Source organism: Hydractinia symbiolongicarpus, chromosome 1 (assembly GCF_029227915.1).
Source record: "Hydractinia symbiolongicarpus strain clone_291-10 chromosome 1, HSymV2.1, whole genome shotgun sequence".
NCBI classification, from domain to species: domain Eukaryota; kingdom Metazoa; phylum Cnidaria; class Hydrozoa; order Anthoathecata; family Hydractiniidae; genus Hydractinia; species Hydractinia symbiolongicarpus.
In genome coordinates, this window is record NC_079875.1 from 7,000,262 (window position 1) to 7,027,745 (window position 27,484).

At 32.6% G+C, this 27,484-nt stretch overlaps 3 protein-coding genes across 3 annotated transcripts in view; 2 read left to right on the plus strand and 1 right to left on the minus strand.

The window, feature by feature from the left end:
• Positions 1-1,512, plus strand: part of LOC130635439 (endophilin-A3-like) — a 29,879-nt gene extending 28,367 nt beyond the window's left edge. The window contains exon 12 of the mRNA XM_057444774.1: positions 593-1,512. Within this exon, the coding sequence (XP_057300757.1) occupies positions 593-735 (143 nt within the window). The 3' untranslated portion in view covers positions 736-1,512. The remainder of the gene's footprint in view (positions 1-592) is intronic.
• Positions 1,513-9,836: 8,324 nt separating this feature from the next.
• On the plus strand, positions 9,837-27,231 carry LOC130645252 (agrin-like). Its single transcript, XM_057451219.1, has 17 exons — positions 9,837-9,921; positions 9,990-10,067; positions 10,555-10,650; positions 11,034-11,183; positions 13,354-13,509; positions 13,885-14,031; positions 14,647-14,784; positions 19,398-19,544; positions 20,366-20,512; positions 20,842-20,988; positions 21,130-21,276; positions 21,362-21,547; positions 22,758-22,904; positions 23,315-23,458; positions 23,727-23,888; positions 24,576-24,719; positions 26,353-27,231. The coding sequence occupies exons 1-17, from the start codon at positions 9,837-9,839 to the stop codon at positions 26,367-26,369; spliced, it is 2,238 nt and encodes a 745-aa protein (XP_057307202.1). The 3' UTR covers positions 26,370-27,231.
• On the minus strand, positions 15,019-18,811 carry LOC130635468 (zinc finger protein 862-like). The gene is made up of 2 exons (XM_057444803.1): positions 17,998-18,811; positions 15,019-16,736 (listed from the first exon to the last, which is right to left on the minus strand). The coding sequence occupies exons 1-2, from the start codon at positions 18,545-18,547 to the stop codon at positions 15,358-15,360; spliced, it is 1,929 nt and encodes a 642-aa protein (XP_057300786.1). The 5' UTR covers positions 18,548-18,811; the 3' UTR covers positions 15,019-15,357.
• Positions 27,232-27,484: the final 253 nt, after the last annotated feature.

Genomic DNA, 27,484 nt, shown 5'->3' on the forward strand with positions numbered 1-27,484 from the left:
GTCTCGGTAATACATGGAATAACGTTGTTAATATCACGAACTAATATTTTCAGGGTACCTTGTGAGTGTTTATAGTATGTTAATGCTTAAGAGTTCTTTGGCAAATTCTTATTCAGTTTTGGGCAGCTGATCATTTGGTTTAAATAATTTCATGGTGAACCAGCTTAATACAGATAAATAACATTTGTTTTTGTTTATCCAACAACAGACCAACAACAACAACAACAACAGAATTTTAAAAATTAAATGAATCATACATTCATGTATTTTTGTAACACAAACTAAAATTTTTAGTTGAGGATTTGAGAATTACAGTCTTAGAAAGTTAAGGAAATAGAAGTACTAAAATTTATTTTAAAATTTTTTGATCAGTTTAGGTTGTTGTTTAACCGTTTGCCTTTTTGTTCTGATTCTAAAATAATGCTAGTATTAAAAATCCCTGTTAGTTTCCCAGAAGTAATTTTTTTTAAATACTTTTCTGGTAAGATTGTGGTGAATATAAAAGAAACTGTTAGGGACTAGAACCCTGTCTTATGAATGTGTAATTTTATTAAAGTTATCCAATACATATATTGTTATTCTATATTTTTAGAAAACGAAGGTGAATTAGAATTCAAGGAAGGCGACATTATTGAATTGACAAGTCGATTAGACGAGAATTGGTTGGAGGGTGTTTGTAATGGTAAAACCGGCTATTTTCCAGAAAATTATGTCGAAATTTTAGTCCCCTTGTAGAACGAGGCTTCTTCTTTACTCACCCAAAATTATTATTTTGTGATAATATATATATATTGATCCTTAGTTTGTAATTTATTAGGTTGTACAATTTAAGATTTCTTTCACCTTTTACATGTGTGGTGTCGATTTGGCGTGCTAAGCCGTCAAAGTGTAGTACTAACCTTATAGAAATTTTATTGTTGTGTTTTACCTGGAAGCTAATTTTTATTTTTATTTTTTTCATACATGACTATTGTTATGATTTTTCTTAACGACGATATTATCAATTTAACATTTTTTTTTTGGTGTGAGTAATGTCTAGATTTCACAAAATCTTTAGTATTATTTCTTCTCCAGTTAAATTTTTCAATGGCAATGCTTGAAACAATCAAACATAAATTCATCAAAAATGAGAATGTTTGTTGTTTACACGTATGTAAAATTAATATTTAGCCTCTTCTTTTTATCACTGAAATAAGGAGAAAAAATGTATAGCTTGCACTTTTTGTTTTTAGGAAAAAGATATGCCCAATAATTTTTAGTAACTATTTCTTTTATAATGTTAGTTCTTTCACACAATTCAATATTTGTTGTGATTATCTTACATATATATATATCTGTATATTTTGGTGGGTGCATTTATAATTATGCATTTAATCGTAGCACACAGTGTGATCTGAATGTTTATCTATGTAATGTTTTTTGTTGTAATCAACGTGCAATATTCTAATTTGTTTTATTTCTTTATTTTGTGACTGAGTGTCTGCTATGTTAGGAAAGTCAGCATCTGGAAAACTTTGTTCTGTTCTATAAGTTGTACCAAGTCAAACTCATAAGAGCTGGTAACCTGCTGGATATGGGTTTCGCCTTGTAATTGCATGCTTAGCAAGTGTTTTTATTACAGCTAAGGGTCAATTTGGACCATATTGATAAAATGTTTGAGCACTGAAGTGACAGTGCTGTATAAGTATTCTAATTAATAATAAGAGGAATAAGAAATTAAGTTTTGGCTCGGGTCACTTGCCAGATAATACAGTTTCTGACGACCCATAGCTTCGGATCTGTATGTCGGTTTGCAATCAAATTTTGTGTATAAAAATATAGGGCCCATACAAGCTTTCCAGACAATTTTATTGCAAATCAAGTTGCAGGTCCTGAGTTATTGGGTCACTGAAACAAAATTACAAGACGAGACCGGACGAGCAAATGGGTGTCATTTTGGCAAAAAAAATTATGTTAATCAATTTACTTTTATAATATCTATTCATTGATAAAGTTTAAATGCACATCCCTTAACAGGTCTAGAAATGCTGATGACAAAAAATGTCAAAATTTGCTACTACTTAAAAGACATCATAATTTATGCAGCATAATTAAATCTGAAATTCTTTAAAAGTGAATATCTTGAGAACTAAAAGAGCCTATTAAAAAATTTACAAATACTTGTTAACAAACTTTTTAAGCTCTATAATATAAGTCCAACATATTTTACACCTTGGGTTCCTTTTAAAACTATAACAAATTTATTTGGTTATGATATTTTACTAATGCGTGTCTGCTTTAATTAATACATATATAGTAGCAACAAAAATAGTTATTCGAAACAAAAAACGTTGATGTAAATTAGCATGGAATCCTATAATTTTGACAATATTTTTAGACTACCCTATTATAAAATCCACGAAAGTGAACTTCTTCAGTTGTGAAGTATACTTAATAATGAAATTAAGGTTTATCTAACACTATCTGCTTTAAAGTCTTTAGTACAAACCTTCACAATTAATAAGAAGTAAATAAGACTAGCGTGTGCTACCTTCATCAACTTGTTTGTAACACTTAGCTATGAAATAAGTTTTAGCTTTTAACTTTTTAGAACTGTGTTTAATAATGATAGTAACTTTAAAGATTGCTCTTAACGATACTTCATTTTTTTTAGATGAAATATAAAATTTAAAAATAATAAAGGTAAGATAATATCACAAATTTTAGATATATTTTATGTTTCTTCTGATTTCTGATTATAATTTAAAATGAGATAAATTATTGTATTACGAAAAATTATAAAAGGTTATTTCAACATTTCTCAGATATGAGTATATCTTAGAAATGTTGAAATAACCTAATTATCTCAACATTTGAATGTGCAGGACACATCGGCTCCCTGCTTTAAGGGAATTAATTTTAACGAATAATCATCACAAATTTCATGAGTATTTTTTTCAATTTCGCTCAAATTAGTTCCGCGAAAATTATTGGAAAAATTGGCTATTTTCGCGATATTCTGGTGAAATTTCTTCGCGCAAATTACTTTTCACGAAAATAAGAAATAAATAAATCAAAAAACCTCTACTAGAATTGTATCAACTTTTGTTGGGTTCCTATAAAGAGTTTATTTTATGTGCTGTGGGGCTGTGGGATGATCAGAAAGCTAAATTAGAAGATATGATGCTGTTAGCTCGATTGATTGTTTTTAAGAAGATAATTCTGTTAATACCCTGAAATCCTGAAATAGATAAAAAAAAAAACGGTTCTGCAATTTGATTGGTTGTTTTGCTCTACATACCTGTAGGCATTAAAATTTTGCGAGGATTTATTTTTGTGATATCGCAAATGAAAAATATGCGATTTTTTTAGATTAAGCAACAAATTAACTTTGCTCATTTTTAAAATATTGCAAATAGTGAAATAAGTTGCATAAAAGGTAAAATTGAGAATCCAGCTTCTGTAAATGAACCGGTAAATGTTCAATTTTGCGAGAATTTAATTTCGCGAATTTTAAAATTAATTTTGCGAATTTTAAAACTGATTCGTTAGAATTAAAGTTCTCAAGTAGCAATTCTAAAATTTAAAGCAATTCGAAAATATAGCAAAAATCAAAAAAGGCGCAAAATATAATTTTCACGAAAATCTGTTCTTTAAATTCTTTTTTCGTTAAAAATTTTTCAAAAAAAAATATTTCTAACAGTATTTGTGTAAAAACTGAAAATAAAAACAAAACAAAAACATTAACAACCAATCAGAATGCATGAATGGTAGTATGTACATTTTAATTTAGAAATTACGTTTGAATAAAAAATTAATTAAAAACTCACAAGTTTGATAATAAATATTTTAGTAGATGAGTATTATTTTTTGGTATTATTTTTGCATCTTACAAGTTAAGAAATTATCTAAAGGATGTAAAATTAAAGGCCACGTTGTTTATTTTAAAAGCGAGATTAAACTATTTTTGTTTGTTATTATTATTATAGACATGCCTAAGAAAAATTCTTCGTGGGGGGTCAACACAAAAGCGGCTGAAGCACGTGAAAGAAAAAACCAACAGAAAGTAGAAGAACAAGCTACAAAACAGAAAGCGAAAGACGATGCTTATTGGCTCGATGAAAATAAAATAGAACAACGGAAGAAGGAGAAAAAGGTTTGACCTGGCGTATTGATTTTTTGATTTAAGGATATAATACAGGGAAAAAACACACAGCGGTTAAGCTTTTACGCCATCTTCCAGCAAGGAGCAAGTATGGTTACTAATATAAATGCTGAGTCAGCCTTTCTAATTCACGTCGGTATCTGGCAATTGCCGAGGCGAATGCCAATGTGTTGACCAAAATTCCCTAATCACGTCGACAACTTTTTGCGATGCGTTGTTAATTGCATTTTAGGTGAAGTTACGTAAGTTTTGCTTTTATTTTCTCTTTTTATTCAACTGTTTTATGAAATTATGTAATCCCATCCTGAATTTGTCAATGTTGAGAGCGTGCTTAAAACATAGATTTTTGGTTATTTGGCCGGATCAAATTTTCTCAATTTTCTGCGGTTTCTGGGCGACAACGTGGAGTGTTCCGTTATAATGCATTCTTGAAAGTGCAGCTAGCATATTTCAAACGCTGTTCACATAACATGTGCAAAAGCAGCAGTTTGGTATGCGACCGGCTGCCGATAATTTTATGTTTACATTTTCGGCCATGTTTGTAGAGCAGGGAAAAAGACTGTCTTTGTGTACAAAATTAATGTAATATTTTCATATTAAAAATCCCAGATAAAATTTGCAGAAAAGAGCAGAAAAAATAACTGTTAGTTTGTATAGAACTAGAAATTCAACCTTAACGGGCAGAGATATAGCGATATGGTTTTGCGACGGAGTAATAGTACATTTACCATATAAATATTTTTTTCTTAACAAAAATGTATACGTCACTTTGGCATCGCCGTGCGTTGTTTAAGTCACTCGAACCCTTCACACTACGTGTTTGGTTATAGGATAGAGAACAACAGAAGAAGGAAGAATTACTTGCTAAAAAGCTAGACGCAAAAAAATTACTGGAAGAAGAAGAGAAAGGTTTACACTCATCTGCACCAAGCAAAGGAAGTACGTTTATTTCATCTCGACAGCGAGATTATGTATTGACTGAAATAAGCTACTGAAAAATACACTCAAGTTTTTATAATTCCAAATTTAAAGGCTTAACATATCTTTAGCACGTGCTTTATTTTATCCTCATTTTGATTACTTGGCGGGTACGGGTTCTATATGTCTGCATTTTATAAGAGGATCAGCCGGTCTTGTTTGTAAATTTTAACTGTTACTATACACGTAACTTCGCGTGCTAGAATTTCATATGATTGATTTTTTAATTTTTCTTTATAAATATACAGAAGTTGTAACAAAAGTGACGCTGTCTGATATTGAAAAAATTAAAGAAAAAGAACGAAATCGCCGTGAACACGCAGCCATGTTGAGAGAGAAAGAAAAAAAGAGAATAACAGAAAACCCGGTTGTCGAAGAAGAAAACCCGAATCGGAAAATGGCGGAGCTGTTGGCTGAAGAAGGTATTAGTTTTGCTTTAAGTATTCTTTGAGATATGGTGTACTACTTGACTTTGTAAGGTAAAATATCAATCTAATAAAAGAATAATAATAATTGTGGATATAATTTTTTTTTACATTTTCTTTTTAAAATAAATAAATTTATGAACATGGTTTATATTAGCAAATATTATTTACACTACGTTTAGTTATCTAAAGCGTCACTACTTGAGTGTTTATACACAAACCTAAACAAATTTATTTGCATCTTGTAGGTGCAGTTGAAGCGAGAAGTGTGAACGATGCAATTTCCGTGTTAAGCATCAGTGGCGGTGACTCTGCTGTGCCAGTTGACCGACATCCAGAAAAACGAATGAAAGCAGCATATAGTGATTTTGAAGAACGTGAATTACCGCGACTAAAAGCAGAGAATCCTAACCTTAGACTTTCACAATTAAAACAACTTTTGCGAAAAGAATGGCAAAAGTCACCCGACAATCCAATGAATAATAGGTGATGAGACGAACCAACAAAATTGTATTTATATTATATTTGAACCAATCAAAGATTTAGAATCATTTAGAAAAAGAAATTTTAAGTTTTGTTAGGGTTATTTTTATTAGAGTGTTTTTTATCACATGTAGCAAGAGGAGTGACTATATTATATCTGGTTCTTTCAGCGTCTGGGTAGACACGTTAACTGTAGTTTTGCTCAAAACTATTGGAATTTTAGAAGGCTGGGCACGTGGCACGTGGCCTTGTGGTTATGCAGTTCGCTTCGTAATCGCAAGCTCCGTGGTTCGGTCCACAGCGCGGGCATGTTTAGCAAGTGTCTTTACTACATCTACGTGTCAACCCATGCTATGCGAGGGAAATTGGGTAGATAATGACGGTGTATGCTTAATGTATACATCCCGAATACAGGACCCACTTTGATAACAGTGTTTCCAACACTGAAGTTCCTATATCCTGTATACATATTCGGAATAATAATAATAATAACAAAAATGTTCCCTTGGGAATGAAGTTAGTTTTTAAGGTAAGTGGCTGCTTCAGCAGTGTCGAGTGTGGATGCAGGGACTGTTTCAAAGAAATACAATATCCTAATCAGTTTTGACTTTGGTTGTAGTCTCGGTCTTAAAAAAACGGCAAAAAACGTTCCAATTACATGAAACAAAAATCTTTCGCACAGTTTTTTATCGATTGTGAATTTATCGAAAAAGTTTGGTTATACACTTTATTATAACGTACATCAAATAAAAGAAGAAAAACGAAAAAATGTATTACGATCCATACTCAAAAGACACTTCTATTAGTCTTGGGTGTTTATCAGACAGGGTAATGTTGAAGTTCGTGTCGCTAGAATTAGAGGAAATACATCTTCAATTAATGTGTCATATTAGCAGGATATACTGAAGTTATGGTAACTACGGAAATACAGTAAATAGTACTCGAGAAAAACTATTTTGTTCCAAGTCTCTCATTTCAAAAATGAGTGTTTTTAACATAAACTAAGGATGAAACAATGGTACAGTATTTTTACTTCTGTTTAACACAAATAAACTAAACTGTTTTTGAGTATGTAATGATAAACATTGCGGACGATTAAAAGTCTTAATAAACCACAAAATAAGAAAAATATATTTCTAGAAGAGAAACTTTTTAAAAAACACTGATAATTGGTAGGACATCATGTTAAAATTGATTGTTGCAATCCTTGTCGTTTTTTGTGTGGTGTTGAATGGAAAGCGGAGTTAGTATATTTTTTTACTTTTTTAATCCATCTGGAAACATTGACCATTGAGAGTTTTGATAAGAATTAGAAATAAAGTTTTAACGTCGATAGGCTGTAGTCCGCATGTACGACGTTTAGCAATGTTTTACTCCTTGCTCGATCAAGGGAGTGCACTTTTACATGATTTGGGGTAACTGTGTTTTGGCTCGACCCTTATCGTCATGCCAACTCCCCGGAACTCTACAGTCCCCGAAAAATTATGGGTCCGAAAAAAACGGGCTGCTCTAACCCGTCGGATTCCGTTTTTACACTCCTCTAAGAACGAAAGTGGCGGCAAGTGGTTAGGAATAGAATGTTTCTGGTGGTTTTGAAGAGTACTTTCAGGTTTGCTCATTTTATACAAAGTTCACTAAACTGGCTAGGGTGGCGATATGAGTGCAGAATACTTTTACGTCAACTTCTTGGATCTGGATTGTAACATGCTTGAAATTTTCTAATCATTTTCAACAAAAGTGATTAACATATGTGAAAATGTTCTGCCCGGATAATTAACCTGATTAAGTACAGCAGTTTGCCCCAATTAAGAACAGGTCAGAATATACATAATCAGGGCAACATAATCAGGACAGGCCAGTTTATATACGACAGTCTAATATTATTTCTCACTTATTATAGAACGAACATAATCGGGGCAGGCCGACTTATGTATGACAGTCAAATATTATTTGACACTTATAGAACGAACGTAATCGGGGCCGTCCGGCTTAGGTATAACATTTTTATATTATTTCTCACTTATTATAGAACGCAATTAATCGGGAAGGCCGGCGTATGACAGTCAAATATTATTCGAGACTTATAGAACAAATATAATCGGGCCAATAGCTTTTATATCATTTGTCATCACTTCTGACAAGCAAATAGCCCTGGTAGCAATGTTGTTGTTGTTCTCAAATGAAACAAAATTTTGTGGCAAATACTAAATTTTGGGATTCACAAGTTTAATAACTTTTCACCAAACTTAATTCCCGCAAAAAGAAATAATTTAGGTTCCATGAAATTTAGTTACTTCGAAGTATATTGAAGTATGTTGTATGTATTTGTAATGTATTTACTACAAGAGTAGTTTATACTAAGAATTACATCGATACTTTTTTCTTTCGCCATGTCTAGTTTTTGGGGTGTTCTATTTTCCAAAGAATGTTTAATTAACAAAAGTTCGATGAAAATGCCAATCACAGTCTGCCTGGCCAGCCATTATATCAGCGTTCATAATCCAGTCACCACGACATAACCAGTGCAAAAAAAACATAATCGGACCATGCGTACATAAACCGGCTGTCCCGGTTGTAAACAGGCCTTTTTGGCAATACGGGCAGAACAAAAACACCCTTACGATAATTCAGATATACTAACACTCCATCGCAGCTAATTCTGCAATCGATGGAGGTAAACAGTAAACATCACACTTATTAAGTTCTTTTGTAATAACTTTTCTCGCCGCGTTTTGTTTTTAATGAAAAGTACACATAATTTAACATTTCCTGAAAATTTAAAAGAAATTAATACAAAAGGAGGTATAAAACTGGAGAAAACACGATTTCGCCTCTAACAATCTCTAGATAGATAGATAGATAGATAGATAGATGTGCATATTTTACATGGCTAGCCTCACAAATATCGAGGGATATACCCTGTCTATTATTTCCAGGAGGGGCCATGGCGTAGATGGAGAGTCCTAGAGTATTTAATGCTCATTTTGAGCTACGCAGACCCAATTAGAGCCCGCGCTCTACTAGACAACTCCCGGCAACATCCAACGGCCCACACAGTGTGCCATCTTCCTAATTTCCCTCACATGGCTTGGGTTAACCCGGGGCTATCGTAACATTCACTCGCCCATGTTGAATCGCCGTCAAGAGGAATCGAACCCCGGTCTCCCGCACAGAGTACGAGAGCTATAACCACTAATCTATGGCGCCACATCTCTCATAAAAACACGTTTTTTACCTCCCTTTTTCCGATATGTAATATGATGGAGAGGCTTGTAGGAAAACAATTGAATTATCGTAAAGGTGTATTAAGCATCAGAATTTATGGAAACATGCAAATTTTAGAATTCATACACTAAGTACAACTGCGTCTGTTAGTAGCCAAACATTTGATTTTTTATGCAAATCAATGTTACATTACGGCAAAGCTCTTGTAAAATTTAAAAACTTTAAATTACAATAAATCCTGTTCTCCTGCTGAGCTAAAATGACTCATCACCCTGGAACTAATAAGGTGCAACAGGAGTGTTGATGGCTGGTGTAGTGTGAAGCATGTCAAGGTTTTTTTTAGATATTTTTTTGGTGTAATTTATCTCATTTTTAATTTTTGGAGGGAAAATAAATACAATGAGTTTTTCAATCTTGGCACATTTTGTTTATTACATATACTGCATCAAATCATACACTAACAGACCTCATACCTTAGGTTTGGCAGGATTTGTCATTTCTTTATTAAATATAATTTTATAAAGACATATATGCTTACTTTTGATATCTTTTGGAGTGATGCTTCAAGATGACCATCTAAAATGGCCGTCTTTAATTACCATACATGCCACTCTATAAAGGAGAAAAGGCAGCAGACACCTTATCTTTTAGCACATCCAACCCTATGTAAGAGTGAGTTTGAATCCACCCTTCTATTTGCAGAGAGCCCTATGATTAGTGTTCATCCCATGTAGTATTGATCTCACCTTTTAAGAGTTGTTTGGTAAAATGTGGTTGTGAGATGGTAATAAACATTTCCTACCAAGACGTGGGTTAATAGATATATACTTCTATTTTGTTGGAACTAAGGTTTGGAACCATGCCTTTGAAGATTTTCCAAATTGCTCATAGCGTTGTTATAGTAAGCATAAGTTGTATTGAGTGCATCCCAGTAGTCACAGATGTATTTACCTTCGATTTTATACTTATAAAGTACCACTGAGTCAATTCAATTTTTTGAATGAGACCAGCAGTGGCTGGACACTTTATTTTTTTCTGTGATAATTAATCCTAAAAATGTTAGGAAGCTTAGCATACCTTATTCCATGAAATTAACGATTCATGAAATTAACCCGGTATTTCAAAATTTGCGTTAATTTAATGACCGTTAATTAAATGCAGTGTTAATTTAAGGACTAATAATTTCATGACTCGTTAAATAAATTATTGTTAATTTGGTGACTTTTTAAATATAAAAGCCTAAAAAACATTAAGATACAATCTTTTTTTACAAATTTTCTACTATTTCCTTCTCTTCAGACCATAGCTCAACAGTTAGATTGCTGAAAGGAGAACCTTTTCAGCAATCTTTTTTAAGATTGATAAATTTTATATCAGCTTTATACTCTAATCCAAGTGAAAAATTCACTGAAAGCACTTTTTTTTTTTTTTTAATATTTCTTTTTTTAACATTGCTTTTCCAAACAACAAAAAGTTTTATTTTAATTTCCAAACCGCCTTATAATAGAGGACTGTGGACTCAGCTGTTGCCATAATTTTTGCTTCGTGTGATATCACATATTCTTAATTCGCGTTAATTAAATGCATTTTTATCAGCAAATTATCATTATCATTGTTTATCAGCGAGGCAATTATTTTCTTAAAAAACAAAAGCTATCGCAATGTTATTGTTCTGAGTAACTATTCATGCGAGTTTCACATCCGTGGTAGATTACATTTAGACTGTACTGTAGCTATATTTATAATATATTTTATTACGTTATATTTTTTTCATTTAGTTGAGCAATGTAATCCAAACCTAATCTGTCCTTTTACACCTCAAGAAGTGTGTGGTAGCAATGGGAAAACTTATTTGAATAGTTGTAATCTGGTCAAAGCCAGATGCCAATTGGGGGGAAATTTGCATTTGGCATACAATGGACCATGTGGTAAGTATTACTAATTTTACTGTTAAATGTTTTTTTTGTCACTTTACATATGTTATCTAAATTATCTTTTAAAAAATGATAAATTTTAAAACAACATTCCACTAACATGCATTTCTAATTGAGATTTTATATGTCAGCAACAAATTGTCAAGTTATTTTTTTTGAGATACCAGCATTCAAGTTGGCAATTGCAGAGTGTCAATGTAATAAAGGCTACATTTTAAATTAAAAGTGTCTCCATGTGTAATAGAATGTCTCCATGTGTAATGAAATGCATTATATATACCTTATACCCTCTCATCATCATCATCATCATCATCATCATCATCATCATCATCATCATCATCATCATCATCATCATCATCATCATCATCATCATCATCATCATCATCATCATCATCATCATCATCATCATCATCATCATCATCATCATCATCATCATCATCATCATCATCATCATCATCATCATCATCATCATCATCATCATCATCATCATCATCATCATCATCATCATCATCATCATCATCATCATCATCATCATCATCATCATCATCATCATCATCATCATCATCATCATCATCATCATCATCATCATCATCATCATCATCATCATCATCATCATCATCATCATCATCATCATCATCATCATCATCATCATCATCATCATCATCATCATCATCATCATCATCATCATCATCATCATCATCATCATCATCATCATCATCATCATCATCATCATCATCATCATCATCATCATCATCATCATCATCATCATCATCATCATCATCATCATCATCATCATCATCATCATCATCATCATCATCATCATCATCATCATCATCATCATCATCATCATCATCATCATCATCATCATCATCATCATCATCATCATCATCATCATCATCATCATCATCATCATCATCATCATCATCATCATCATCATCATCATCATCATCATCATCATCATCATCATCATCATCATCATCATCATCATCATCATCATCATCATCATCATCATCATCATCATCATCATCATCATCATCATCATCATCATCATCATCATCATCATCATCATCATCATCATCATCATCATCATCATCATCATCATCATCATCATCATCATCATCATCATCATCATCATCATCATCATCATCATCATCATCATCATCATCATCATCATCATCATCATCATCGACTTAACATGCATTTCCCATGTCTGTTTCCATGTAGAATCTCATCCCAGGATGAGTTCATTCCTGTCTTAAAGACAGGGATGTAATCTCATAAAAAAATTACTTTAAATTATGATACGCAAAGTTAGCAAAATTAATGTTTCATCCCGTATTGATGGGATCACTTATCCTTTGGATGAAAATATGCTGATTTTATTCTGGGATGAGGCTCACGAGAAAAAACCTTTCGTTTCATCCTGGGACAAGTTTCATCCCCAATGAGATTTCATCTCACCTGTGTGTAAAAGTGGTCTTAATCTACCTCTGAATATTTTTCCTAAGAACAACAATTCTCTACACTTTCTTACCTAATTATCCTCTTCTATCAATTTCTAATGTACCAAAAAACTTAATCTTCCTATCTGCATAACATTTCTAATGCTATATGATGCTACACATCTAGCAAACTGTTCTCATATCATTCTTTTTCTAAACTGTCAAGTTCTTCCTTAATTCAGTGCCAATGTCTCATTACCATGCAACATACACTCAATCGACAAGACTCTGCTACTCAACAAGAGAAATAACTCTCTAATTTTTTTCCAAGCAGAACCTATCCTGCAAGTAACACTTCACTACCCAACATCACCTAGGTACAGAAGTTCCTGTTGGGAAGTGTTAGCCAAGGCAGAAACACTCTTGGGACAAGCTTGTTTCTTAGTATCATCAACTGATCTTGTATTGGATTTGAACCACGAATCCTTTGATTCGTAGTTGATGGTATCGAAACCCACGGGCAATCGTACTACATAGCACCAGAGTGCTCAATGCTCTAGGTACAGAGCTAATAATAACTTGAGAACTCGAGAACTATGTAATATATATTAAAGCCTTTATTGCTTCTTTATAGCCATCTTACATGATAGTTTTATCATCACCAAGTTTTAAGCAAAAATGAAAATAAAAAATCTAACTGTGAAAATATACTTTATTTCCAGGAATTGGTCTTCATTGTAGAAGATATTGCCCAATTACATATGAACCTCTTTGTGGTACAGATGGGAAAACTTATGCAAATCTGTGTATGTTAAAATACTTCAATTGCATCAAGCGAGCATCTGTAAAAAAACAGTATTCAGGAAAATGCACCATGGGTAAGCAAACTAAAGTTGATCTTATAATGATTTTGTAAATAATAAAAAATTAACTAATTTTCATGTTCCAACTGAAAAGTAGTCTGTCAATAAGTCGGTCAATAAGTGGTGACACAAAATTTTGTTGCTGATTTTGTTTGGAAAAAATACTATTGCACATTACTTAACTAAAATAACGACTTGATCATTACCAAATTTTGTCACCATAGTTCCAACCACTTTTGTCTACGTCTCAATTTTGTGAAATTTGCTGTGTCGAACTGTAATTGGGATTAGTTTTAACAAATATATTTTGACAAGTGTTTGTTTTTATTTTTATTTTAAATTACTTTAACTTTTTATAAAAACTTAAACTTTGTATATTGTTTGTTATAGCTGGAAAAACATGTGGAAAGCGCTGTTCAACCAAGAGGTCACTAATTTGTGGCTCAGATGGGAAGACATATGCAAGTCAATGTGCTTTTGAAGAAGAAAAATGTCTTCGCAATCGACATTTAAGAGTTTCCCACTATGGCCAGTGTAGTAAGTACAATGTTCGTTTTTATATCTCTGTAAAGATTGTTGGAACTAAAGGAATGATAATCATGGTGAAAATGGTAAAAATGGGTGGAGAAAATGGAGTAGTGAAATGTGGCCAGGAATATTTTAAAATACAGGAACCTTTTATTTAAATGCTATTTTCTTTGTAACAATCACCATGTGTTTTTTTGAAAAAAATGTTGTTATGTACGGCAGGCAAGCAGTGATTATTTCAAGACTTTTAGTAATTATCATTGTTATTATTAAGTCAAGAAAATGCAGAAAAATATTTCATTGAAACATTGCAAAATATATTTTCAACAGTTTGAAAATTAAGCCTTTGCAACCAAGACACAATCCATTTTAATGTTAATAAGTAACACAATAAAAATTTAAAATGATTTACAATGGAGTATAAATTTAAAAGCATATCTACAAATAAATGGAGGCATCTTTGCTATGCTCACAGGGAGCTGATTTAAATGGTGTAACTTTCATGAGAATTATGTCATTCAACTTATAAATCTACCAGGCTTTTAGAAAATATGTATATAAGAATAATAAATATAACAAGACATATGCAATATTCTCAACATTGATTTTACATATGTTTTACAGAAAGCTGTAAGAAGAATTGCAGACAGACATATCAACCAGTATGTGGTAGTGATGGTCGAACATACACAAACAAATGTGTTTTGTCAATGATTACTTGTAGAGATTCAAAGATTACTTTAAAATATTACGCATCTTGTGGTAAGAACTGAAAGTTTTTTCAAGTTAAAAGTAGTAGTGGAAATTTTTTGCTTTGTTTCATGTATGTTTCATGATTGCAGCACCTCTTGAGGCACTTCTTGTGGTAATTTTAAGTCATCTGTCACGGAAGAGATTAAAAGTGAAAACTAGACCCTCAATACTGTTAAGCACAATTATTTTTTTTCTAATAAGTATACCTATATTTCCACAGTTATCCAGGGTACGAAATAAAAATTTATAAGTGATTCGTGAAAAATAGCGCGCCGCAGGCGAAAATTTTTTAGAAATCACGAGTCGTTCTTACGGTTACGATTCGCTATTTTCTGTTTTTGCACACGTTACTTTTAGAATAGACAAGTGGGGGACGTTTTAAATCGTGAACCCCAAACACGATAGCTTTTAGCGACAACGTAATGTGACACTATCAGCCTTAACTTTCTTGTCTACAGCCAAATTTTGATTTACAATTGTGCAATATAAATACCTCAAGAATGATTTGTTTTGATACGAAAAATTATAACGAACAGTTACGTTTTTTATTTTAATGTTTTTAAATAAATGTACAAAATGATTTCATGCTTCATCTTCATCAGAGTCGATATCAGAGAGTGCAAGTGAGGCTAAGTCATCAACCTGCACTCTATCGCTTGTTGTAGTTGTAGATTTTCTCTTTTTAGGATACTTGTGCGACGATGATCCAAGTCGTCGCACTTTTTCCGTATACCAATGATCAATGACTGGATCAGGGTCAAAATTACAAATATCTGGACCATCCTCATTTATTCGCAAACAAGCGTCGAGCATGTCCCTGCTGAGATGGCTTCGAAAATCACTTTTCACCCTCGCCATCCTGGAGAAGCCTCGCTCCACTTTGGCATTCGTGAATGGGGTACAAAGCAATATTTCAATGATGTGAAGGATGTTTTCACAATCCTTACGAATGTGTTCGTTTGTGAAAACCCTCTTCCATACTTTCAAGTAGTACTCTCGAGGATTATTAATCACAATAGGGATGATGTGAGATTGTAAAGAGATCCATTCTTTTTTTACTTCGCCTACGTTACATCCGTTGTTTTCCAACAGCTTTTCGAAATCCAAAAGAATTTCATCAATGCGATCTTCCCCGAAAGTAGGAGTGACAGTAGTTGGCCATGTTGAAACATCAAGTAAACAGACGATGTTTTTGAAGATGGTCGATGTTGACAAATTTTCGAACCTCTCTTCCATGCTGTCAGCGAGACGAACGATAAGATCATGATATTTCGTCTCAGCGCTGCTGTTTACTATATCGTATCGGAAAAGCTTAATGTTTTGGTACGTTGCACTTCCATCTTCGTCATTAATAACCTCATCTGTGAAGCGCTTGTGATGTGTCATTATATCACTACTTCCGTCCAGGGTATCTAATAAAATTATTTTCAATTTGGCCATGGTCGCAGTAAATTCCTGGATACGCCGAACTTGTTTGACAGGATCGTGCTCGTCAGACTGCATGCTCAAAGACAAACGACGTATCGGGGATAGTATATCTAAGTAAATAGCCATATTGAATGGAATGGCAGCCTCTTTCCATTTTTTCAAAAAACCTTTGAGCTCAGCACGTTTTTCAGGCTGTGAATCTGTGATAGCTAATTCCTCTACGTGGGTCATATACACACCGTAGTTTTGAAGAGCACATACCATCGCTTTGAACTTATGGTCTATCCAACGAGTACCGCATGCTTTAGCAGGCTTCGGAATTGTTTCATCGAATGCTTCAGAGAAGTTTCTGAGTCCCTGAAGCCTTTTGGGACTTTTCTGATATAAGTAATAAAGCTTCAGTAGAAGCTCGTCGACATCGTGAAATGCTTTGACAGTGTTAAACGCATCCTTGATAGCAAGTTCAATGCGATGATTGAAACAATGCACAACCTCGACCCAGGGCGCAGTTTCCTTGATTAATGCTCCAACTCCTTAAAAAAGAAACATGATTGAAACTAATTATCAACTGGTTATTATTTAGTTAATAATACCCCTTTCCGGGACGTTTCAGCAGTCAAAACAACATATAAGCTATCAAAGAACCTGGGCCCTAAGTTGAGTGGTGTAGCGAACACTGATAATGATTAAGTGGCCGCCAGATCAATCTCGAACAGGTGAAAAATTCTTGAACATTTAAAAACATTAAACAACATTCCAAAGCTCTTCCCCGTGGAGTATATTCTTTATTATGTAGTAACAGAATATTTTCGACATGTTTAAAAAACAACAACAAAATGTTAAAACAAAAACATATTCATACGAAAATATTCATGAGAGATTTGAGCTGAACATTTATTTATTGAACATTGATGAGTAACATTGTACAGTGGAAGTAGTGACTGCATTGAGTTAAACGAACAGTGGTTATTGTGGTTGTGGTTGAAACATTGATTGATTGTGGTATAGAAACGGGCTGAGAGTTGATAGAGTGTAGTGAAAGCAGGAACAAAAGTACATTCACTGGACACTGATGGTCATTATTAGTCACTATTTGTGAGATACATTGATTTATTGTTTGGAGTATTGGTCTTTTAGATTTATTATTATACACTGGTAGATTGGGAGTCAGGGAAGCGATGATGGTGTTAAGAACGAGGTTAGAAATGTGGGATATAGGAAGAAATCTTGGAGGAGTAGAAAGGAGGTGCAAAGGATGTAAAGCGACAGAGGAAACAACTGAACACGTGCTGGAATGCGAGGAAGTGGAGAAAGTAGTAGGAAGAAAAGGAGGAAACATTGGATCGATAAAGAACGGAACAGATGAAGAAGTGAAACGGATAGCCGAATATCTGAAGGATTACTGTGAACAGAAGATAAAAGAATAAAGAAGAAGAAAATTTGGAAACGCGTAGAAGAGCCTTGCACTCCATGGAGAAGTGCTTGCCGTGTGACGGCAAAGTGGGCGAAGAAAAGATTCGCAAAGATTCGCAAACAGTAATATTTGCTGAAGGAGAGTGACACAATGGGTATTAAGAAAAAAGATTTTTTAAATTGATGTCGTAATAGTTAAGTCAGGCACGTGTTGTTTATTAATTCTGAAGAAAAAGAAGAGAAAATTCATGCAGCATGTTTACGAAACGTTCTCAAAACATTGTTTGACCATGATGAGAAATTATTCAGACGTGTTTTCGTGACAAGAACGCAGTAAGTTTGCGTCGATGAAATAGGCTAGTAAGAACGTGATTTCCTCACCTTTTTTTCTTCCCATATTTACACTAGCGCCGTCTGCATTAAAACCAACAAGTCTTTGGTTGAAATTCAATATGCCAATACGCTGGAAAGCACTGTCAATCGCCTCTAGAATACCAGGCGCATCTCCACATTTAGGTGTCTCGATACTTAAAAATTTAACGAGTGCTGTCCCCTCGTGCAAGTACAACACGTAGACCAATTCTTGCTCACAAATCCCTGTGTCCGTACTACCATCATTCAAGAGAGAATAGTAGCGTGTCTTAGCTAGAGTTTTACCAAGGTTTTCTTTGTCCACCTTGGCTATGTGTTCGGTGAAAGTAGCAGCAGCTCTTTCGTGTTTATAACTTTCTCCAAACTTCGGAACATTATTCTTTAACTGAAGTTTTAGCAAATCAGGGTAGTCACTGAAAGGACGCTCTTTTTTGGCGACATAATAGGCCGTGTTGAATTTGACGCGAAGGTTTTTCTTGTCACTCGCAGCCATTTTTCGTAAACCACTTCCGATAGGTGTTGTTGTGAGCACTGATTGAGCATATACTTCAGCACCCATCTCACTTCTTTTTTTGAGCTCGACGGCTTCCTTATGTTGTTGACTGTTAGTATGTTTTTGTACGCTATCCTTCGTCACACTACGACTTCCAGCTATCCATTTGCGGGAGAAATTTGTACTGTTTTTAATGCGACTCTCCCATCGCTGACACACCTGGCATCTAAGAAAAAATAGCACGTTTTAACAACGATGTTATTTAAAAACTGAGTTCTGTAAAAATCGAAAAATATCTCACCTCAATGTCGTCACTTTGCCTCCAACAATATCGAAATCGAATTTAGATTTAAATTCTCTTTCCCAATTTCTGACTGTTTTTAACGAAGCCATCATTTAAATATATTCAATGAAAAATATTTACACCTCACATACGATAGACAACCTTTGAATGAACAACTCAGAAAAAGATCATTTTTTTCGAAAAAACATTTTTTTAACCTGGTTCATATGTTAACCAATTACTTCTTTCATTTATGAATTCACAATTGATAAAAGTGTGATACCTTTGTAGAAACCATGTCATCTTTTGAAAAGAAACTGACCACATGGTGTACATGTTGCAATTGAATGTATTTTCTTTCATTTTTTAACACAAAAGTAATTATCGTGGTAAATAAAAAATCATAGAATAGAAAATTGCGTAAGAAGTGATTCGTTGTTTTGAATTTTTTCTCATACATCGACTCGTTACTTTTGAGAAACGGTTCGTAAATTGCGAATCGCGAAGCCTTATTTCGGACCTTGTTATCACCACTCTTTATTCTTCTGGATGATAATTTTTTTTTAAATCTTTTATAGTTACCAGAAAAAAAAAATTTCTAATTTTAGCTACAAGTTGATTTTATCTTTTTAGAAGTCTGTGATCGTACCTGTCCCAATATAAGACGACTTATTTGCGGATCGGATGGCAAAACATACACAAGCGAATGTCATTTGGATAAAGAGAATTGCAGACGAGATAATACACAAAAAATTATAAAGTCATACGACAAAAGCTGTGGTAAATGATCTTACTGTTTAAGAGAAAATAATGTCTGCAAATACACATTGTCCATCTGTTATATTAAAATGCTAATTTGTATGTGACTGAAAATACTGAACCAGGCCAAAATTTCACATTCCAAAGGGGGTGTTTCCTAAGTTTTTGTTTTCCGAAAAAATCTTTATTAATTAGCTGTTTGAACATTTTGTCATTACAAAGACTAACGTCTATAATATTATTAATAGTAGTGAAGGTATTGAAGGACGCATAGTGAAGCCATTGTAGGATGCATAGTTAAGCCTAATAACTTGGACACAAGTGGAAATAAGTGACACTAACTCCTGCGTCTGTAACTAGGGGCCAACTGGCACCAAAATTGGGCCAATTTCCTGAAGCTGAACCGATCTACCCATTTCCCAATCAACAGATTAATGGCATTATCAAAAATCTTTTAATCATTTGTCGAGAGCACATGCTATAAAATTGATCGCTGATCAACAAATTTTGTTTTAAAAAAAATTGTTGTTGTTTTTATGATATGTAAGAATGCTATAATTGCAAAAAAAAAAAATTACGGAAGGTATTTCCTGTAAACTTTATACTAAAAAATTATTTTAATGATATTGTGCAATAGTTTCTAAAATCTTCAGTGTAAACTTGTTTGATAGCATCAGTGTTACTTTGTTACCTTTCTACCTGGTATTGGAGAAGGTAGCAGGTGAAAAATGTTCAGCCTAGATTTCCTGGGAAAGTCATGGAATCCTGTGCAAAAAAATTCAGTGAAATTACAGAGAGGCAAAACTATATGCATTAACAAATTTTTTACTTTTTTTATGTAGACACAAGCTGTAGAAAGAACTGTGGAAGAATACGTAAACCTGTGTGTGGTACTGATGGTAATACATATCAAAACGAATGTCTTTTACAAAACGCAAATTGTGGTAAAGAAGTGAGATTTATAAGAAAAGCTTATGATGGAGAATGCAGTAAGTTTAATATGATTTATATTCCTAAATGATTATGTGTTTGCGTGCTCAAGTCACAATATAATTTTCAATATTTTTTTTCTGTTTTGAAAAATTTTTAGTTTGTAAGACATGTTTCATCTTGAACGTGAAGACATCTTCAGTTAATTTCAAATATGTGCAAGTCTGTTTTATAAGCTTTTATTACAATAAAATAGTATTAAAATGTTACTATAGCAACAAATAAAAATAATAACAATATAGAATAAAAAACAGAATATTTTATTTCTAGTTTTAAGTTGTTAAAAGATATATATTCAATAACCAATGTGTCACTTGTTTTTATGTAGAGACAAGCTGTAGAAAGAACTGTGGAAGAATACGTAAACCTGTCTGTGGTACTGATGGTAACACATATCAAAACGAATGTCTTTTACAGAATGCAAATTGTGGTAAAGAAGAAATATTTATAAGAAAAGCTTACGATGGAGAATGCCGTATGTTTAATATGATTTATATTTGTAAACGATTATGTGTTTGCGTGCTCAAGTCATAATAGTTTGCATTTCTTTGTTTCTAGTTTTGAGTTGTTGAAAGAAATATATTCAATAACCAATGTGTCATTTATTTTTATGTAGGGACAAGCTGTAGAAAGAACTGTGGAAGAATACGTAAACCTGTCTGTGGTACTGATGGTAACACATATCAAAACGAATGCCTCCTACGGAACGCAAATTGTGGTAAAGAAGCAAGTTTTATAAGAAAAGCTTACGATGGAGATTGCCGTATGTTAATTATGATTTATACTTTAAAAATTACATTTTTAAAATACTAAAAGTTGTTATCTGACTTTAATTTGTTTTTATCTAGTTTCTATCTCAAAACTAAGAGGTATTTGCACTTTACCATTGTCATCAAAGAGTTGTATCCGAAATCGTAAAGTAAGAAGATATTATTACAACTCATTTACTGGGCGCTGCGAACCATTTACATACAGCGGATGTGGAGGAAATGCAAATAACTTTAACTCTCAACAAAACTGTGAAGGGAAATGTGGTAAGTCAACAACCTGTTTAGTAATCCTTTGATACTACAGTATTAATGGAAATAAATTATTATGGTACAAAATGCATTATGTCAGTTTCTAAATTCAACTTTTTTACACTTGTCCATCTATAAAGGAGTGTGTTGGTTCAGTTATTGTCTTCTACCATGTATTCAATGTTATTTATGTATGCAGTGCTTTTTTTCTCCTTAAAAACATAGTTTCCGCATAGATGGCAGAGGGGTAAGAACTCCCATTTTTTTTAAAAAAAACCCTATTATTAGAAACCCCATTCTTCTTATTATCTTAAATAGAAACTGGCTTCAAACAAAAACAATACAAAAAATGAGCAATTGCTTTTTCAAGACTAAAATAAATGATCTGTCTTTATTGAAGTAGGTAATCTAAAAAGCAATAATTTACTCTGGAATATAGAACAACCCAACCCTTTTTACAACAACCCCCTACTTTGGTCAATCCCATCCTTTTTACTGGCAAATATTTAACCTCTCTATTTTGCAAAATTCCATAAAGTTGCCTAGATAACTACTTATCTGTGTTCACAATCAAATTGTTTTGATTTTTTTTTTAAACTTCACGATAATTGTTTATTACCTTTACAAAAAAACTTTTTGATGAGCTTTAATTATAAAAATATGGTTCTGAAGGCAGACAGTTCTGCATTTAAAAAAATTATTTTCTTGTTTTTTAAAAAAAGATCTATTTGGAGAACATAACAAAATCATAAGCATGTATTAAAAGAAGTTTTGATTTGCTTTTCGCCATAGGGCTTTTCAGCCAGGGGCAAATCTAGTGTAAGTTAGAACTAAAAGCAACCGTGACCTTTAAAATCTTTGTCGTTAAGACTAGTCAAAAGTCAGTTTTATTTTTACAACATCTTTCTGTTCTCCTGTAATGAAAGTGAAAAGTATGTTGATGGTGTACATTAAGTTTGTTGCCTACAGTATAAGGTTCTATTGCAATAAATAAATAAATATCATTACAACTTTGTTTTGTTTTTTGTCATTGTGTAAGTATCGCTTAAATATAATTTAAGCATTTGTATCTTAGCGTATTGATTTTATAACAGAATTACTATTTAAAATTAAATCTGCTTTCTCCATTGTAAAAAGATCATATGCCAGAATTGCTATGTTGCTGTTATTTCTAATGTTTATATGATTTGAATTTTACAGAGAGTAATTAAGGCATTTATTTTAGGTCGAACCTGCAGCATCAGTTGCACAGATGAGTACAAGCCAGTCTGTGGTAGTGACGGGAAAACGTACAAGAATTATTGTGTTCTTCGAAGATCTTCATGCTGGGCGTGGGACAAAATTACTAAAGTATCTGATGGCATTTGTCAAGGTTTATTTCAAAATAAATTATCAATATTTTGCCTTTAATATTAGCATGTATTTAGGGTTTAACCATGCATCCATTTCCTGCTCTATTTTTAGAAAAAGCAGTTTTTTTAGTTTTTAATTTTGTAAGATGATTTATTTATTACTTAGCTATGGATGCCTTGCCATAAATAAGAAGAATGAAAATTACCTAAACTTAAAGATACACCCTAAACTTCTTGACATGATATTTTCACTAGAAAACATCTATTTTTCATCCCATTCTTTTTTTTAACTTTTGTATCCATTCCCAAATTTGTGGCAGTGTTATTTGCAAAATGTTTCCTGACATTTTTTTTCACGTTTACTTACTTATTTGCAGCGCTACAGTTTGTTTACTCCTGTTTTGGCTTTCTTTATTTGCATTTTTTTTAGGCTCCCGTTGTAGTCGTTCCTGCATTTTAAATAATGATTATGTATGCGGGACAGATGGTTTGACATACTCCAATGATTGCTTTCTTTCAATTAAAACTTGCGAGAGTGGAGGAAGGATTGTGAAAGCATACAATGGGAAATGTTGTATGTATATATTTAATTAAAACAACATGTGATACAATACCTTGTGTATATAGAAATAATAAGTTGTTATTATGAGATCCCCTTTTAAACAAAATCTGCAACATATAGGTCTGCAATATTTTGGCTCAGTTTTATGTCTGCTTCCATCCAATTCTGACATGAGTTTCTTAAACCTGAAAAGAAAGTAAAAACAGTATAACTTTTTACCGATAACATTTATCCTAGAAAGATTCAATAAGGTTTGTGTTCAATATGTATATTTCTTCAGTGAGCAAAGTGGAACAATGTACCAAGCAGGTACATGTTACAAGAAGATGTGGCAAAACATTCTACACATACAATTACAAGCTGCACCGCTGTGAGCAATATTATGGATGCGATGGAAGTCCAAACAGCTTTGCGACAAGACAACTTTGTGAAAGAACATGCAGTTAGTCAAGCTTTTTTTCTTTGTTGTTTTTTATTTTTTAAACAGTGGTTTTTAAAGAAAGCATTTTGATGGTTTAAAAAAGGAATCAAAACTTTTTGTTTAGAAACTGTGTTTTTTAATATTATAGGAGAAATCTAAGAAATCTTTTATTTTTTTTTTGCTGTATGTATATCTAACTAATTACTCACGCACATTTTATTGTGTATTTTAAAAGTTACAAGAATGGTTGAGTATTTTATCTCAAAGACTAAATCACGTTGTTTAGACTTTGGATAGAAATAAGACATGGGAATTAGTAACGTTTATATGGAATATGTTTCAGCTTTAGTTTACTATAAAACATAAATGATTTTGTTTCTTTTTTTCCCTTTTTATCTAAAAAAACTATCAATTTTAAGGAATAAAAATTCTCAAAAAAAAGAAGACTTTTTTCTATAAAATTATTTACCATAAAATTAAAACAATATTTCAATCTAAATTTACATTTTATAAATTCCTAAACGTTAAATGTTGGGGTAAGCTTTCTTTTATTTTCTTGTGAAAGAATCTCTGAACTTTTATTAACAAGGATCTTAATATGCTTAGTAAAAAATTAATGTTTTTTGCTTTTTTATCCTTCATATGTCATATGCTTACTGAAAGTGCTTATACTTCTGGAAATTTTATCAGGTCACTTCTTTACTTTAGAGCCAAACTGTAATTTCAAATGCCCCAATCTTCATTCTGCTGTATGCGGAACTGATTACGTTACTTACCGAAACTATTGTTTTCTCAATGCTGTCAGCTGCAAATCGTGGGGTAAAATACAGGCTGCTCACAACGGGTTTTGCGGTAAGTCTTATGTAACCGATTCTTTGATTTGCTTAGATGTGCACAACTAATACATTTATTGCTGTCCATCTTGGTGCTGGATATCATTGCACTAGAAAAGAAAGTCAGTATAAACAGCTATGTAAAACTGCATGCAAGTTCGGGATGAAGCTTCTTACTGAGGGACATGATTCTGTATCTGTTGTTGAAAAGGTGTGCAGTCTGTTAGAAGATAGTGAACTTACTAATGCTGGATATGGTTCAAACTTAACAGTTAATGGAACAGTGGAGTGTGATGCTGGTATTATGTCATCCTCAAATAGTCAATTTGCTGGTGTAGGGTGTGTGAGAAATGTCAAAAACCCTATTAAACTAGCAGGAAAAATTTTAATTGATAATCAAGTTGAAAGACAAAACAACGGTCTTATTGCACCGATTCTTTTAGCAGGTGAAGGTGCTAAAGAAAAGGCATTGTACTATAATCTAAATGTGGTTGAAGAAAAGACAATGATAAGTAAAAAAGCTCTAACTGATTTTGAGAAATACAAACGCATTTTAAGCAACGAGGATGAGCATGAAAATAAAAAACGAAAACTGGAGGAACATGATGAAAGTCACGTCCAGGATACAATTGGTGTGATCTGCGTTGACATCGATTTAAATATGGTGTCAGGTATATCAAGTGGAGGAATCGTAATGAAACAATCAGGGAGAATTGGTCATGCAGCACACTTTGGTTCTGGTTGTTGGTCATATAAATACAGTGATGATGTATCTATTTGCTGTTGTACATCGGGCTGCGGGGAATATTTAATAAGAACAAATTTAGCTAAAGAGGTTTCTGAGAGTTGCTACAAGTCTGTTTCTGAGGAAATCTTTTATCTAAATAACGTAATAGAAGATTTATATCTTCGTTCACCTTATTTGAAAGAAGTGATGCATCCTAAATTATGTGGTGTCCTTCTTTTAAAAGGATTCACTGAAGCAACTGAGACAATTACTAGTGACGATGAAGATGAGAATCAAGATGAAAATTGTGATAGTAAAACCAATAAAATTAATGTTTCCAAAGAAGACAATGGTGGTTGTAACAATACCTATGTTAACAACGAATGTGACAATTATATTAAGAAACCAAACAATGTCTATTTGGATTTTTATGCATCTCATACTACAGAGTCGTTTAGTGTAGGTTTTATGACAGGTGCCATGAAACAGCCTCGAGCGTTTATTTCACGAATGAATAAAAAAGATTTAGTTGGTGAAAAAGTACTCACTCAAGCTTTTAGTTTTACATTGTGATGTTCTTTGCAGTATAGGTAATATTGCCACAGATGTGATTCTATAATAATTTGTTTGAAAAGGGTTTGCGACACAAACTACTTGACTGTATGACCTATTCCATCTGAACGACACATTTTTTCCACGGTTGTTAAAGTATTCTGTTTAGTTTTATTAATTATTCATCGTGAAGATAACAAAAGCTGTTGTTCGCATGACAAAAAATTATCTTTACCAGAGAGTAATTTAGTAGGGTGGAAAATGTTGTTTGCTAAAATTTCCAATTAGTGATTCATGTTATTTTATTAAATATATATCATATATTATTATTATAATATTAAAAATTTGTAGTTTATGTTCTTTGTTTTTTTAGGTGGTCAGCAGAATTAATGCATCAGACAGAATGATCAGAATAAGCATTGGTGTTATTTAAATTTAAATATTTTAACATATAAATATATACTATGTGATACAGTTTATACTATAATGGTGTTTTACTATGAAGGGGGTTAATACAAGCTTTGAATTTAGGTAATATAATGTAAATCTTTAAAATAGGTACCGGCTAGAGTGGCAATAAATGTCGCTATAAATGTGGAGGCATTGTAAGCTTCCTCTTATGTTGTATAGGGCAAGTTTGCTGTACTGTATTAATTTTTTATATGGAAAACTATACTTAAGTTCTGGTATCTTCTCTAACAAAAGTGTGCATTTCCCTGCTTTAAGTTAGTACTTGTTTTGAAGTTTTATTTTTAACAGTTATATATTTTGTTGACTGTGTTAATCAAGGCTCAGTCGGGATTTTAATTCTGATTTAATTAAACTTTATTTGATCATAATAAATAGAGTTTTCTGTTGTTTTTGATTAAGGTTTTGTATCTGATTAAACCTGTTTATTTGACTGCCATTCCTGATTAGATAAATATCTTGAAACTATATAGCACATATACCCAGTCATAATACAAATCATTTTTTTGCCTTAATTATCTATATATCTTTGTTTTTATTAATCCATATAATTGTAATTGTGATATGTTTTATTAGTATTTTTGTATATTTTTTATACAGTAATACTGTAATGCTATACAAGTGTTTTTTTCTAAGCTGTATGATTATGTCGATAAAGCACAAAAAAAATCTTTGTTGATCACAATCTGCAACTTTAAAGTATGATTAAGTCTTGTAATTGAGTCAAGTCTAATGCTTATGAATTGTAAATTAAAGAATGTACTTAAACCCTAACCAATATATTCTAAACTAAATATATTCTAGCATAAAGTTGATTACTTGAGCAGCTCTTTCTTTTGTATTGCAGAATTCTGAATTTAATTGCCACCTGTTAACATAGGTGTAAAAGGATGTTGCTTTAAATTAAACGTGAAAAGAAAGCTTGTTTACCATCAAACAAAATTCGAAGAAAAACTTGGAACCAATTGCTAATTCAAATTTTAGTATTTATGGATTTAATTGCATTTTGGAAAGTCTTGCGGTAACAAAGAAAAACA

Coding starts and splice junctions, on each gene's coding strand:
- LOC130645252 (XM_057451219.1), top strand. CDS start 9,837: ATGGCCGTCTTTAATTACCATACATGCCACTCTATAAAGGAGAAAAGG. Junction 14,032..14,646: donor TTCCCACTATGGCCAGTGTA/GTAAGTACAATG, acceptor TATGTTTTACAG/AAAGCTGTAAGAAGAATTGC. Junction 21,277..21,361: donor AGCTTACGATGGAGATTGCC/GTATGTTAATTA, acceptor GTTTTTATCTAG/TTTCTATCTCAAAACTAAGA.
- LOC130635468 (XM_057444803.1), bottom strand. CDS start 18,547: ATGGGTGCTGAAGTATATGCTCAATCAGTGCTCACAACAACACCTATC. Junction 16,737..17,997: donor AAATATGGGAAGAAAAAAAG/GTGAGGAAATCA, acceptor TTCTTTTTTAAG/GAGTTGGAGCATTAATCAAG.